Source organism: Bactrocera dorsalis, unplaced genomic scaffold (genome assembly GCF_023373825.1).
Source record: "Bactrocera dorsalis isolate Fly_Bdor unplaced genomic scaffold, ASM2337382v1 BdCtg179, whole genome shotgun sequence".
Lineage (NCBI taxonomy): Eukaryota > Metazoa > Arthropoda > Insecta > Diptera > Tephritidae > Bactrocera > Bactrocera dorsalis.
Window position 1 is genome coordinate 5,428 of NW_026038230.1, and position 14,603 is coordinate 20,030.

The 14,603-nt window shown below is 38.5% G+C and overlaps 1 protein-coding gene across 1 annotated transcript; it reads left to right on the plus strand.

Moving 5' to 3' along the window:
- Nucleotides 1-4,627: 4,627 nt before the first annotated feature.
- On the plus strand, nucleotides 4,628-9,747 carry LOC105227937 (uncharacterized). The gene is made up of 3 exons (XM_011207508.3): nucleotides 4,628-5,487; nucleotides 8,043-8,713; nucleotides 8,785-9,747. The coding sequence occupies exons 1-3, from the start codon at nucleotides 5,313-5,315 to the stop codon at nucleotides 9,511-9,513; spliced, it is 1,575 nt and encodes a 524-aa protein (XP_011205810.2). The 5' UTR covers nucleotides 4,628-5,312; the 3' UTR covers nucleotides 9,514-9,747.
- Nucleotides 9,748-14,603: the final 4,856 nt, after the last annotated feature.

The following is a 14,603-nucleotide window of genomic DNA, read 5'->3' on the forward strand; positions in this document are numbered from 1 at the left end:
CTTAGCCCCCACATAACAAATACAAATATTTTCGAACTTCTGGGTGGCTCGCATATATCGGCCAATATGTGAATTATCTTAATAAAATTAAGAGATCGTGTTTTTCTTATAACGGTTCATATTTGAGCATAGAATGAATCGAATCGGCTGGAGGTACTTCCCCGGGTTTATTGCAAGTTGCAAGGATATGAAATGTTTGGTTATAGACGAACTTAACTCTGCCTTACTTGTTTATTTTTTCGTATTTCGAAAGTACCTTTCCCAGCCATCCTTCACCGCAGCAATCTAATTAGTTCTGAGTAGTTCCGGTATATATCATCTTTAATCTACTTGTATTACCCTTTAGAAATATTATTTACAAATAGCCACTGATTATTTGGAGTTGTTATTTTTCCATTTTATGTTGCAAGTACGCACGAGTTCAATTATACTCGTAGTTGTTATACATATGTATGTATGTACGTGCATTGCATTTTCGTACTCTTAACGACTTTTGCAACGCAGACGGACGCAGGCTTGACGGGCGGTCGATTTAAGAACGCGACTCAGTGGGGGTTGATATGTGTTGCAACCATGCATACATAAGTATGTACATACATATGTATATACATAAGTATAGTATGTGCTTATGTATGAACGTAAGTATTTAGGCAGTTTTCCGTAGGAAATCACTCGTTTGCAAAGCAGCAATCGTTTATTGTCGTACATACTTACGTACGATAAGAAATTGGTTACAGTAAAGTTCTACGCTGTTGTATGTGTTTGTACGCATGGACAGCGATAAGTACAACAACAGCCGGTGGTTGTTGATTTTAGCTGCCGTCGATTCACGATTTCTCTGCTTAATTGAGTGGTTAATTTGACAAATTATTCTCAAAAATGAAAATTTTTTTTATATTTTTAGACATTCATAGAACAGTGCAGAAGCCTCTGAAAACTACTTTAAGGCGAAAATTAAAATAACAAAAATTAAAGGAAAAATAATTTACGTGTGATCTGCGGTCAGGAGATGGAAGGTTAAGGGTGTAGTTGAATTTTTCAGGCTTAAGCACGGTTCAACTCGATATCCGGCAAAACTAGAAGTTATACGACAAAGTCGTTGGCAATGAAAAGGAGCTTTTGTATCCACAACTTTTGGATATAGGTGGAGATTCAAAGTGTTGCTAGGTCCTCATCCACCTGATCTCTCCAACGGAGGAGGTCTACCTCTTCTTCTGGTTCCTTCGGCGGGTACTGCCTGGAATACTCTCAGAGGTGGAATGTTATCATCCATTCGAACGACCTGACCTAGCCAGTGTAGCCGCTGTCTCTTAATTCGCTGAACTATGTCATTATCGTCATATGGCTCATCGTTCCATCGACTGTGGTATTAGAAGTGGTCAAGGCACAAAGGACCATAAATCTTTCGCAGAACATTTCTCTTGAATACTGGATGTTGTCATCGTACATGCCTCTGTACCATAAAGCAGGAGGGGGATGATGAGTGAGTCGTAGAGTTTGATCTTTGTTCTTCGAAAGAAAACATCCTTAAAACAGCTACTACAACGAAATAATAGATAGATGAAATAAAATCGTAAGCTTTTAATCATTGTAACGTGAGTCCCAATTTTAAAAGACTGTGTAAGGAATGGATTAAGCGAAGCAGATTTAGGTTAGGTTACCGACTGAAACGTCAACATTGCTGGCGATTACATTTACACACTGTTATGTACGAGTACAATCTTTCGTGTTGCCAAACGAAAAACTGCTGCAGTTCGACATCAGCTTTCGTCAAAAAGCCGCTATTCATCTGCATGTTTCAAAGTATGACATCCGAGGTGTGCAGTCGAGAGGGAAGTATTAAGATCTTCTGCCAAACAGCTGAAGCAGCTGGCATCCGGTCAGATATTCGATCTTATTGCATAAATACCGCTCGAACAGTTTCTAGTCAGAACTTCTGGAGCCACTGAAAGGTGAAAGCGAAGTGTTCCCTGAACCTGTTACGATTAAACCGGAGCCAGAAAGACTTTGCAACTGCATAACGGTGGAACAGCACTTGCTGATCTCACCAACTAGTAGTAGTAAACCATGAGAGGACAAGAGCTCTTATTCTGATTTGACTTAAGGTCCAACATTGCAGTAATGAACCCCGAGCAACCAAAAGACTTTCTATCCGTTCCCATTCCGCAGTTATTCAGACTGAAGAGCCTGTGCAATAAGCTCTTCAGACTTACAGTTTTCTGCAATGCCGCCGTGGCCAGTAACCCAAACCAGTTTAGTCCTAGAATGCAGCTATTGCATGAATCCCGTTCGAACAGTTTCCACCCATAACTCATAACCACTGAAAGGTGAAAGCGAAGAGTTCTCTGAACCTCTTACTATCTAACAATAGAGCAGAAAGACTTTACAACTGTCATCCAAACCAGTGTGTCTAGACATCTGTGGAGTCTAGACATCTTTTTGCTAGATTTTGGCACTCACTCAGCGAACTAAAAGCTAATAACGCTTCCTTGCTACTAGAGTTGGTAGCCACCACTTTGAAGTAGGCTACGTGGCTACGTTCCCACCACAGTGGGGTCTAAGTAACCGGAACGGAGTCGGATTTTTATGCGGCCAAGTATTGTCAACTCGGCACCATGCCGCAAAATTACTTCAGGAATGTTTTTTGCCGCTAGGACAACTTTAAAAGTAGACTACGTTCCAGAGCAGTAGATCTACTGATACATTTATGGCAGCAACCTCCGCTTGAAAGACGCTGCAGTGTTCCGGAAACTTAAACTGAAGCTGATGGAAAGTTCCTGACAGCAGATTTCCTTTTATATTAATGGATTTCATTTCAACTGGAATATTCCGAGTATCTTTTATAGTATGTTAAAGATAGTTTTAAGTCTCGTTTATGAATATACTCTATCTTACCATCTGATTAAGTTGTCTGGTCCGTTGTAGTCTTCAAAGTGACGATACGTTTTTCGTTGATTCAGTCAAGGCAACCACTAATAAGTCTGATCTTTTATTCCCGTAATGTAAAAACAAGCTGTTTTTATGAAGAGTACACTCTCTCGCGATTGTATAGTGGCTCTTACAAGAGAGACGGCTTTCGCTTCGTGGTACAGTGTTGCAATACTTGTAGTTGCTTGCATATTAGTTGCTAGTAACCTTGAAACGGTGACGAACAGCTAGAGTAAAGGTCATTATTGTACCCACTAAGTGACCTTGAATAACATGACCTTGTCAGACTTTTGAGCGGATATGAATGCAGGCGACTTTTTATGAGCAATTTCGGTACAATATTCGCCGAATGTAAGTATATAGAGTACGAGAGAATGAGATATACGTATAGACATACATACATATGTATAATATATTGTACATATGTATATTGTACATGCATATATAGTATATACATATGTATATTACATACATAGGTGTCTTTGCTTGCGCTTTTGATTTAAGCCATTTTTTGCTCATAAACGGCTTCTAACGCGTCAGAAAAATTTGCTTCAAGCAAATTAGAATATTTTTGGCTGTTTTACCTCACATTAGTATCTTTTTTACTATTGTTTAATTCTCATGTGTATGTACCTACATAGCTACATGTGTTTTTAGGCCTGTTTGCGTAGTCCAGTTTGCTCCAGTTCGCATTAGCCCACCTGAGCTTGTTTGGAGTGTTGACAAATTTCGCATTTTGCCAATTTTATTGACACTTTTCATTTAATTTTTTATCGTACAATTGTTATTTTCATTATACATACATTTGTTTGCGCTTAGCCAAGTACAAAACAACAAAAAATACAACAATTCACAACGCACCATTATTCCTGCTATCGGCACTTTGCCTTTTCATTGACGCGCAGCCATATTCATAACGCCGCCGTAGCACACAAACAATTAACAAAAACAACAACAACAGCATTGTTATTGCAGCAGCTGTTTTTGCGCTTGTTGTTGCTGTTATTGTGTATAGTACATGCTGTTGTTTTGTCGCCGTCGTTGCCATTGCCGTCATCGCCACAGCAACACTGTTGCCATTGCCTGCACCCGGCTGGCCGCCAACGTCGCCTCCACACACTGCGCGCCGCGCACACGTATATTTACAACTGTACATACATACTTGCTATACTATAGTGTGCGCTTATCGTGTCGCTTTTGCTTTCAGCTGCAGCACCAACAGGCGCAGCAGCAGCATTGGCGCTGGCGCAAGCAGCGTAGACCACTGTCGTTAAGTTGACTTGCGCCAGGTAGTCGGGAGCAAGTGTCGCGCGCTAGCGCTCATGCTTATGTGCGAGTGTGTGTGTATAAGCGCTGTTGCCTTTGCAAGCGCTGTTATATTATGTATTGATTGTGTGGTCGTCAACGCGTCATTGCTTTGACCAACGAACAACGTACAGCCAGCCGCTAGCTAGTGTTGCTATATTGTCAGCGACGTTTGCTTTGTTGTTGACGTTACTTAATGGTTTCGTTCAGTTTCTGCTCGGCTATTGTTGCTGCCTGCTCGTACACACATATACACATGCTTTACCTCTCTTGTGTCCCGGCCACACTCTCACCGCAACCACTTTGCAGCAGACAGCGACAAGCAATCGCTGCTGCCGCCCCGCTGTACACAGGCACGAGAAACTCAACCAACCGCACTCAGCCCAGTTTAGCTCAGCACAGCACATTTCGCATTCAGTTGCTCGTCTACCGTTGTAGCTGTTGCTCGCTTTTTTTCGTCGATTGCCTGCGTCGTCACAGCGCATACCTAAATACAAACATACATATATATTTCGTATTTGTACAGCGCGCACTGTTTGTGTGTGTGCGCCGCCACTTCAGTCATTTGTTATCGTTTGGCGCGTTGGTTCGTTTGTTCATTCCGCCATTTGTTGACCACAATTGCAAGTTGCTGTGCTGCGAAATTGCAGTTGCTACACCAGCGCGTTGCTGTTCGGTGATTTCATCATTGCCGTCTGCGTCATTTGTATCGTGCGCCTTGCGGAGACGTGTGTGTGCGCTCTGTAAATAAAATTATATAGTGAATTGCTGCAACTGTTGCTACTAAGCGTTGACATAAATATACAATAACAAAATATAACTTTTTATAAAATAAAACGCGTTCTTGTTTGGCGCATTCTGACAGTTTCATAAAACTTAACGCTTTGACAGCATTTGTCCGCTGCGCGGCTGAAACGCGTCAGTCGCAAGTGTTTATTAGTGATTTTATTGCGCTTCTCTGCGCGCGTGTGTGTGTATATATTGCAGGCGCATATGAGCGCACATTGTATGTGAGATTTTATTGCATTGCCACAACAACAAAAACAACAATCTCTGTCGCAGCAAATTACCAAAGCAAAATGAGGCTGTCCACACCGAACGACTCCAAACCGGATAATTATCAAATTAACGCGAAAATCTGCCGTCTAGTCGAGCGCTACCCCTGCATGTACGATCGCTCGCATCCGCACTACCTGAAAAAGGATGTGGTCGATAAGGCGTGGGTGAAGATTTCCAAGGAAATGGATGACTCAAGTAAGTACATAAAAAATAAATAGCTATTTGCCTGCAAACGCGCATTTAAGCTAACAAACTTAAGCGCGTTTGCGTGCGCGTACGAACAGTAGCCAACACATTTGCATGAATGCAATAAAAAACAGCAACAACAAAAGCAAAAACATTACACACTAGCCTGGCGCTCGCTTGCTGCTCCCTGCAGGGCGAAAACCTTTTCCGCCTACTTGCAGCTGTCATGACGTGTTGTTTCGCCTTGCTGTTGGTTGACAACATGCGCTTGTTATTGTTGTTGTTGTTGCGGCCTTTGTTTTTTATGTCGCTTCATAACCACTGCTTGGCGAGGCAAAGCGCCGACAGTCAAACAGTCAGCGTGTCAATTGCGCGCACTTTGTTGCCATTATTATGGCCGACGCGTGCGCGCGTTTTTGTCGCGACGTCGAAGCTGGCGTGAACGCAGGCGACAGCGCTTGCTTTTTGTCGTTAACAACCCGCCTAGCATACAGCGCTAATCAGCAATTTAATGCGCTGCCAAGTTATTGCTATCGTCATAATGCAGATTATAAATTTACATATATATTTTTATTGTTGTTGCTTTTGACCATTGCATTGTCGGCGCTAAAATGTGTTGTGCCGTATTGTTATTCGTTAGCCGCTGCCGTCGCGTCGCTGCTTTGTTATTATTGTTTTTGCTTGTTTAAATTATGCTCCGGCTCTTGCGCGCGCTTGTGCGCTCTATTTTTCGTTCACTCTCACAGTCTTTGTTTGCGCGCGCTCTGCTCTCAGCGCTTGTTTGTTTTTGCGCCTCTTTCTGCTGAGCGCGCTGTGTTTTACTTTTATCAGTTCGCTGTTTTTCCTTCTTCGTTGTGTTTGTCTGTTCGTTCAGCCGTTGTTGGCGCTTTGTGTTGTGTTGCCAACAATGGCAATGAATAGCAGCGGGGGCAACATTTATGCGGCGCTGTCGTGCAGCGGAAATGCCGGTGACTCGGTCACGTACACACATGCGCATGCAACATATACATATATAATATATTACTGTATATATATATATATAAGTATACCGTCTCTCAGCTGTGTGGCTTGCTTGCGTTGCATTCGTGTGCTTTTCACTTTTGCCGAAGTGCAAATGTATCGTGTGGTTTGAATACCTTAGTATGGCGTGGCTAAATAAGTTGTTTGTTTTCCAGAAACTCAACATTTCTTACCTGAAATGAAGCAAAGTTGCAAAGTAATAATTCGCTTCAGAACCCTTCTCATACTTTAAAAGCGTTGGAGAAGCTCTTGAACTAATGTAAAATCATTTACTGAACTGTATTCTCTTCAGAAATCCTCTCACTTTGTAAAACCGTAAGAGAAGCTCCATAGTTTCTTATCCAAGTTCCTTAGTCCTCCCTTCCCTTCGACATAAGAGTTGGATTGTAATGATGTTAAAGCTTCCCGAAATATAAGAACTTTAAGATTACCTTAGTTCCACCGATTACTTCAGTAATCTTGTGATTTCTCATAGAAACATTGAAGATTCGTTGCTAGTATCGGAAAGTGTGGTTTATAACCTCGTTCTTATTCCAGACTAGATTACTCTTTCTCCATGTAGGATCTGGAATGTAAGACCTATATGAAGCATAAGAACTCTTCAAACTCTCATTATAATGGAGGCAGCTTCTATTTTTCTCTCTGAATATTGTAAATTCTTAACTAGTACTGGAAAGTAAGCTTTGATATACCGTCATCCTTATCCAGGACCAGTATACTTTTCTTCAACGTGAGTTCTGAACTGACTGAAGTATTTTACGTTATCATAGTTCCATTAAAGACTGACGCTTGCTTGTGATTCATTATAGAAATATTAAAATTGCTTGAATAGTACCGGGAAGTTAGACAATGCTCTTTGATATAGCCCTATACCCAATAATTGCCATATTCAGAATCCAAATTTTAGGTCCGAGTTTCTAAAATATACCAACAATTCAAAACAATCTATAACCTTGTGGTCTGCTAACTTGAATACAGATTTAGTGGTTCTTGTACAAGAACAACTTCTGCTGAACAGTTGGTCATTGCGTCTTATGTTCTGCAAAATAAACTAAGAGCAGTCTATGTTGATTTGGGAGGACTTTAAATCCCATACCCAGATACTTAAGTAAGATATCCGACTGGTCGATTTTGATAAAAAGTAAAAAATATATACGTTTTCTTTATGCTCGAACCATAGTCTTCGCTGAAAAGCGAAAATCAGATTCCCTACTTTTCGAAACAAGAGAAAGTGACCCCATAATTTCCTTTGCTAGAACCAGAGGCATCGCTGAAACATTGTGGCCAAAGCGAAGATTATATTCCATCAAATTTTGAACAAGTATAAAACTGACTTTCACAGTTTTAGCTCACAGAGGACAGCTGAAACTCTGTAATATTTTAACTTTTTTTGGCATACAGTTTGACAGTTCCTCCTGGCTTTAGACATTTCCAATACTACGACGAACTCTAACCTTGAAACCGCACACCAACAAAACTGTTCATCATCTACGTAGACACATATGCATTCGAACCACACTAATTCTTATTTCTACTCCCTCTAGTTCCTTCATGTAAAGAGCGCTGGCGCAACATACGCACCTCTTTTGCGCGTTCCATCAACGTCAACAAAATACCGTCCAGCGCGAATCGTACCAAACCATATTACCTACACGAAGAGCTACAGTTCCTTGCACGTCACATAACACCCGGCATACCGGTGTCGCGACGTCCCAACTATTATACGTCGGCCGATGAGAAGAGCGAAATGATTGAGGTGCCCATTGGTGAGGAGTCCTTTGACGGCTTTGTCGCTATGGCGGCACAAGAGGAAGAAGAGGAGGAGGAACAACAGCGCCACACTGACGAAGATGATTCACGTCAGGAACGTGCGCCCAGCAGTAGCGGAGATGAGGCTACACAAACGGGCAAGGGGGAACAACAAATGTTGCAGTGTCAGCAACAGTCAACGGATGAAATGCAAGCCGATGCAACGGAACGTAAATTGCCAGTGCAAAACTCGCCGCTGCCGCTGCTGTCGCAACATATGCAACAACAACCACCTGTGTCACTGCCACAACAACAGCAGCTGGTAGCGACACCGCCGATCGAAGCCATGGAAGTGGAGCGCATTGTGGCCGAAGTGCCAGTAGTGCCACTCTATCCGTTCAAGAAACGCTTGCGCACCGCCGAGTCCATGATGTGCGCCGAAGTGGAACAAGAGCGTGATATCAAGGTGAGTTATAATTTTCTAACTTTATTAACTTCTTTTCAATAATATATGTATAATTAATTTTTACCATACAGCCGCAACCCAGTGAACTCTGCACACCCGATCCCGATTTTGATGCCGCTTTTCTGCAAGGCTTGCTACCTGAAATGAAGGCCATGGATTTCCGTCAAAAGATCATATTCAAGAAACGTATCTACGAAGTAATCGGTGAGATTTTCGAGAGCACAGCACATGCCAGCAGCACAGCGCGTCGGCCGTCGCATTCAAATAGCACACATAACGGTAACATATCATTTGCCAGCAGCAATGGCACACCGCTATGCAATGGCTATACGAATGGCTACACATTGTGCAATAAACGACGCACACCCACACCCAGACCGACACCGGCTACCTCGCCTTCGGCTTCCGGCTATGCCTCACCTTCAAATATGTTGAACACCGCGTCACCCACCGCAATGACCGTAGTGAATGCCGCGGACTTGGCGATATTACGTCGTCTCAGCACCTTGCTACAGAGTCCTGCAGTAGCGTCCAGCACTACCGCTATGACAGCGTTACCAAAGAATGTCGCCTCGATCTCTTCGACGGTGCGCCACTCTGCAAATACCCCACCAACAACGGCCGCGTCGCCGGCTTCTGCTAGTGCGCATCGTGGCGCTATGACGCGTTCTAGTTCTAATCTGCTGCGCACCAATATGATCAACGGCGCCACGCCCTCCTCATCCACCACTTATGCCTCAGCCTCGTCCACACCAGCCGCCGCCAGTCAAGCCGTCAAGCAGGAGCTGTTGGACGACTGAGCGTCCATTCTACTTTAGTTACCATGTGTGTTTGACTAGTTCAACTGTTTTTAATGCTTTGGGTAAATTGTAGCTTTAGAGTGTTAGTGCTTAAGTTGTTTCAATTGAATTTAATTTTTGAGGTTTTTATTTAATTTTGTATAATAATATGTACCATATATTGTATGTGTCTATATCTAAGTGATCTACGTTCAGTTTTCATGAATAAATAAATTGTAAGAGAATTTGTACTTATTTGTTCGAATTATTATTGTAGCAGTATGTAACGATTGTCTAAGATAATAACGTCTTCTCGGAAGGGACGAAGCTTTCACCGGAAGCCTGGGAATATCATTGGAACAGATTTTCGCTCGAAGTGTTTAGATTTGGTTCTAACTCTGATACCCTCATAAAAACAAGGTCTCAAAATTGTTAAGTAGTTATAGAACAACTCACTGTCTAATGGTTTTGAGGAATATCGGATAAAAATTTTAGAGTCGCTATCGCAATCAGTATAGATACATACATATATAGTCAATAATTCGTATAAGAAGCAATCCACCTTCATATTGTGCTACTCAGATAAACATCGCGGGGATCTTTGGATATCTCTGTGGGAAACTAAAATTTGGGTCAACGCTCGAAATGCTACTTTATCTCAGGTTTTATGGGGATCCTCTTGATCAATTTGCTGGCAGAACTTATTGTAACTTTTAAAGAAGACTCATGAAGACTAGCAGTGATATGGACGTGGTAGACCAAGGCAACTAAAAATACAGAAATATTAATTTATTTTTATATTTTTTAACTTCAAAACAGTTGGCAACCCTTTTTCTTTACTCACAAAACTTTTTTCTTAAACTGCTTTCTGCACGCGCATATGTATGTATGTATGTATCTTTCATAAATGTTGCAATGTTTTTATTTTTTTTTATTATTAAAATCAGGTGGCAACATCATAAAAATTTATTTTGGCGATAAAAATTTTATCAAAAACACCATTTTCATGCGCACATTTTATATTTTGAAATTTCTTTACTAAATAATTATTAATAATTTTTGAAAGCGTGGCAACTCCATACTGTTATCTACTGAAATTTGGGTTTTGAAAGCAAATGCAAGTTTATACAGACATTTTAATGTGAAATTGGTACACTTGTTTTCATATCAAGACATTTTTAATGAAATAAATCAATCTGGCAACTCCATAAAACACTTTAAATTTTTATGATATTTAAATTTCATGCGCACATTTTATATTTTGAATTTTCTTTACTAAAGCTTTATTAGAAATTTTTGAAAGTGTGGCAACTCCATACTGTCATTTACTGAAATTTGGGTTTTGAAAGCAAATGCAAGTTTATACAGACATTTTAATGTGAAACTGGTGCACTTATTTTCATATCAAGATATTTTTTAATAAAATAAATCAGTCTGGCAACTCCATAAAACGCTTTAAATTTTTATAATATTTAAAATTTACATATACATATGCATGTACATACATATGTATATATGTGAATAAATTTAGATTTAAGAAATTTTGAATTATAATCAGGTGGCAACTTCATAAAATAATACTTATTTAAAACCAAAGACTTTTTCAAGCGTTTATTAATTTTTTGTTTAAAAATGAATTACAAACCATTTAATTTTCAGAAAGCAATATTTTGTGGTAAATCATCACTTTTATTTTATTTTTATTTTTATTTTTTTTATATTTTTTTTTGTAATTTTAAATCAGATGCCAAAGTAATAAACTGTCATTTAAAAAATTTTCATAAAAGTACTACGATTTTATTCACATTGTATATTTTCAAATTTCTATACTAAATACGACCTATAATTTCAATAAGTGTGGCAACTCCATACCAGCATTTACTTTTTAAAATTTTCATAAAAATACTATTTTTTTAATCACAATTTATATTTTGAAGTTTCTATACTAAATGCGTATTTATAATTTTAGCAAGTGTGGCAACTCCATACCAGCATTTACTATCTAAAATTTTCATAAAAATTCTAATTTCTTACTCACATTTTAAATTTTGAATGACAAATGGCAACTGCCATTTTTTAAATTTTCATAAAAGTGTGGCAACTCCATACCTATACTAACTGAAATTCGAATTTCGAAAATATATGCATATTTCTACTCATATTCTGTGGCGAATTTACAAAAATAAATTTAAAATTATTTATTTTTTTATAATCAGCTGGCAACTCCATAAAACAATGTGAATGTAAATTTTGACAATATTTAAAGTTTTTGCTGTTTCCTATTATTTGCTTACCTCTCTCTTTCATTAAAAAAAAAAAATCAATTATAAACAGATGCCAACTCTCCAAAATACAATAACTTAAATAATAATTTTTTTCACTTGTTATTCATTTTTTATTTATAAATTACTAAATATTTTTCTTCTTATTATTTATTACTTTTTTTCTCTAGTTTTTTAAATTACCGCTGTTTTATGGCTCCAATTTGAAATGTAATATTATTTCATATCGGCAAATTGATCATTTCTTTGCCCGAACAACAACGCTGGTAAGTTGATCAATAATCGTAGCATACTTATAGGGAGCTCCATCAACTTCAGAATACTAAAGAATTCTCAGCAGCGAAGTATCTCTTCATTAGTATAAAAAAACTACATATACTTGTGTGTGTATCGACTTTAAATTCTTCTGATGAGCATTAAATATTTATCCGTTTATGAACTCTCACATGCAATTTTTACATTTTCCGAATATTTTTTCCTCATGATATATTTTATATTTCACCTTTTAAACGAGCTCTGATAGCAAACTCAAATATATACATAATCATGTACTCATCATCATTGCTTACAATTCCGCCAATGCCACATAAAAGAGAATGAGAATTAACTTGCTATGAGCTCAAAATGGCCAAGTCACATGCTTACACAAAAAATAACAACAAATTAGTCATGCAAAGTTGCAAAGTCTATCTCAGCTGCCCACACGCATATCCAAACACAAGGCAAAATGACAGAGAGAGAGAGAGATCACGTCTTTTCTTATAGCTCCACCCATTGGATAGCGCAAGATGGCGGCCAGATAATTATCACAGGAACAAGTTTCCATTACGCACTCTACCAATGATGATCACGCCATATACGTATATAATCTTGCATGATCGAAAGCAGCTACCCAGCAAGAAAATTTAACGTGTAAATAACCACTATAACTAGCGTACACATCTTTTTTAAACAGTCATATACAAGTCATGTATAAAGGGTGATCCATTTCGAGGTTCCCTACTTTTTGAAAGAAACTTTACTCCTTGTTTACATACCCATTTAGCCAGGAATGGTGCTCATCACTCAACAAAATTTGGCTCGAAAACGTCGGCTGCTATATTTTCTTATTGTATAGTATGTATGTTATTCATTAGGGTGGGTAAACAATTTTTTTGTCGCTTGGTACTCCGATAGTTGCTTCACCAACACAGAGAATGCAATTATCTATAAAATCTGTGAATATTTTTTTCATTCTTCTCATTACATGTAAGAGCTAGTACTTGAAGAGATTTTCGTAGAGGTATTTTAGAAGCTATTTTTCAGAGTACCAAACAAAAAAAATTGTGATTTTTGGCACACCCTAAATACCTTCTATGACTATGATAGTTACTACTAGTGTTTAAACAATATTTTTTATTCAAATCGATTAATTCAGCACAAAATTCCAATATTAATTTTTGTTTTATTAACAACCATAATGTCGAAGCTATAAAATTGCTGGTTCATCGTAGGATATTTCTTCGAAGCTTGGAAGATCTGAGATAGAGTCCATTAGGGAAACTCTCATACCTTCAGCTCTTTTAATTGCTTGCACTGCTTAATATTTCTTAATAAAATACACATGAAATGACGTAAAAGTCAAAATCGTACGTGCTTTATTTACAGTGCATGTGAATTGAACCAACAAAAAGTCACGTATAGTATGAGCTCACATTCTTATACAGTTCATTATCAAATTATAACATATACATACATACATATGTATATACGGCAGTTCTCTAAAACTGTCATAAAGAATTAATTATTACTCATTGTCGTAATCGATGTACGTTCAATGGAATTTCTATTAGGACCACCCTAACAAACAATTATTATAAATAACACTGTGAACTAGACATTTCTATCCAGTTGAACGCGTACAGCGAAGCAATACCGAACTCAGGAAATAAATAACTATAATAATAGACTATAACAAATTTGAAACTGTTTCATTAACAGTAAAAAATTTGCAAGAAATATTTAAAAATTTGTCAAAAACTACAATTTTAAAAATTTCAAGAAAACTGTAAGGCTGAAAAACTCGAAGCATGGAAGCATACGCTTGTAGCGTAAAGGAGGATACCGAACATTATAACCCTTATGGCATGGTTATAAGGAAAACAAGGACTTTTAAAGAAGATAAAGAATTATGTAATTTGGTGGAGCAGCATCCGCAGCTGTACAACAAACGACACAAATATTACGGCCAGAAAAATGCTACAGATGAAGCATGGCGCACGATTGCGGACTCGTTGAGGAAGTCAGGTAAGTTTGACAAAAAGCGGAAAGCCAAGTACCGTACGGTAAGTACAACAGTACAATCTCTGAGCAACTTGTTCAGATCGAAACTCTGTAGCATATAGCTAGCTGCTATACAAACTGACCGATCAAATTGTGGTGCTTGTATGGAAACTTTTTTATTTATGAGGGAAAATTATAGCTTCGGTGCAAAGGCAGTTAAAAATTTTAGTGTTTTGCAATAATTTTACTATTTTTTATTTGCTTACTTATTTCAGCACATCAATGCGAGGTTCGTTGGGAAAGACTATGTGCTGAGTACACCGCCTATCTACGTTCCGTTGAGGCCGAAAAGGAACAGCGTATACTTAATCGTTTATTTAAAGATTTCCTTGATTTCCTTAAGCTACTGTGTCTCACGCAAGATATGACTCAATATCACATTAGCTTTTCGAAAGTTATACATGATATCACCGAGATGAAAACTAGGATTGATTCCATCCAAAATGTTTTACAAGAAATCAGGCAGAAAAGAAAGAATAAAAATGATTACTGTGAATGTTCTACATG

Coding starts and splice junctions, on each gene's coding strand:
- LOC105227937 (XM_011207508.3), top strand. CDS start 5,313: ATGAGGCTGTCCACACCGAACGACTCCAAACCGGATAATTATCAAATT. Junction 5,488..8,042: donor CAAGGAAATGGATGACTCAA/GTAAGTACATAA, acceptor TACTCCCTCTAG/TTCCTTCATGTAAAGAGCGC. Junction 8,714..8,784: donor AACAAGAGCGTGATATCAAG/GTGAGTTATAAT, acceptor TTTACCATACAG/CCGCAACCCAGTGAACTCTG.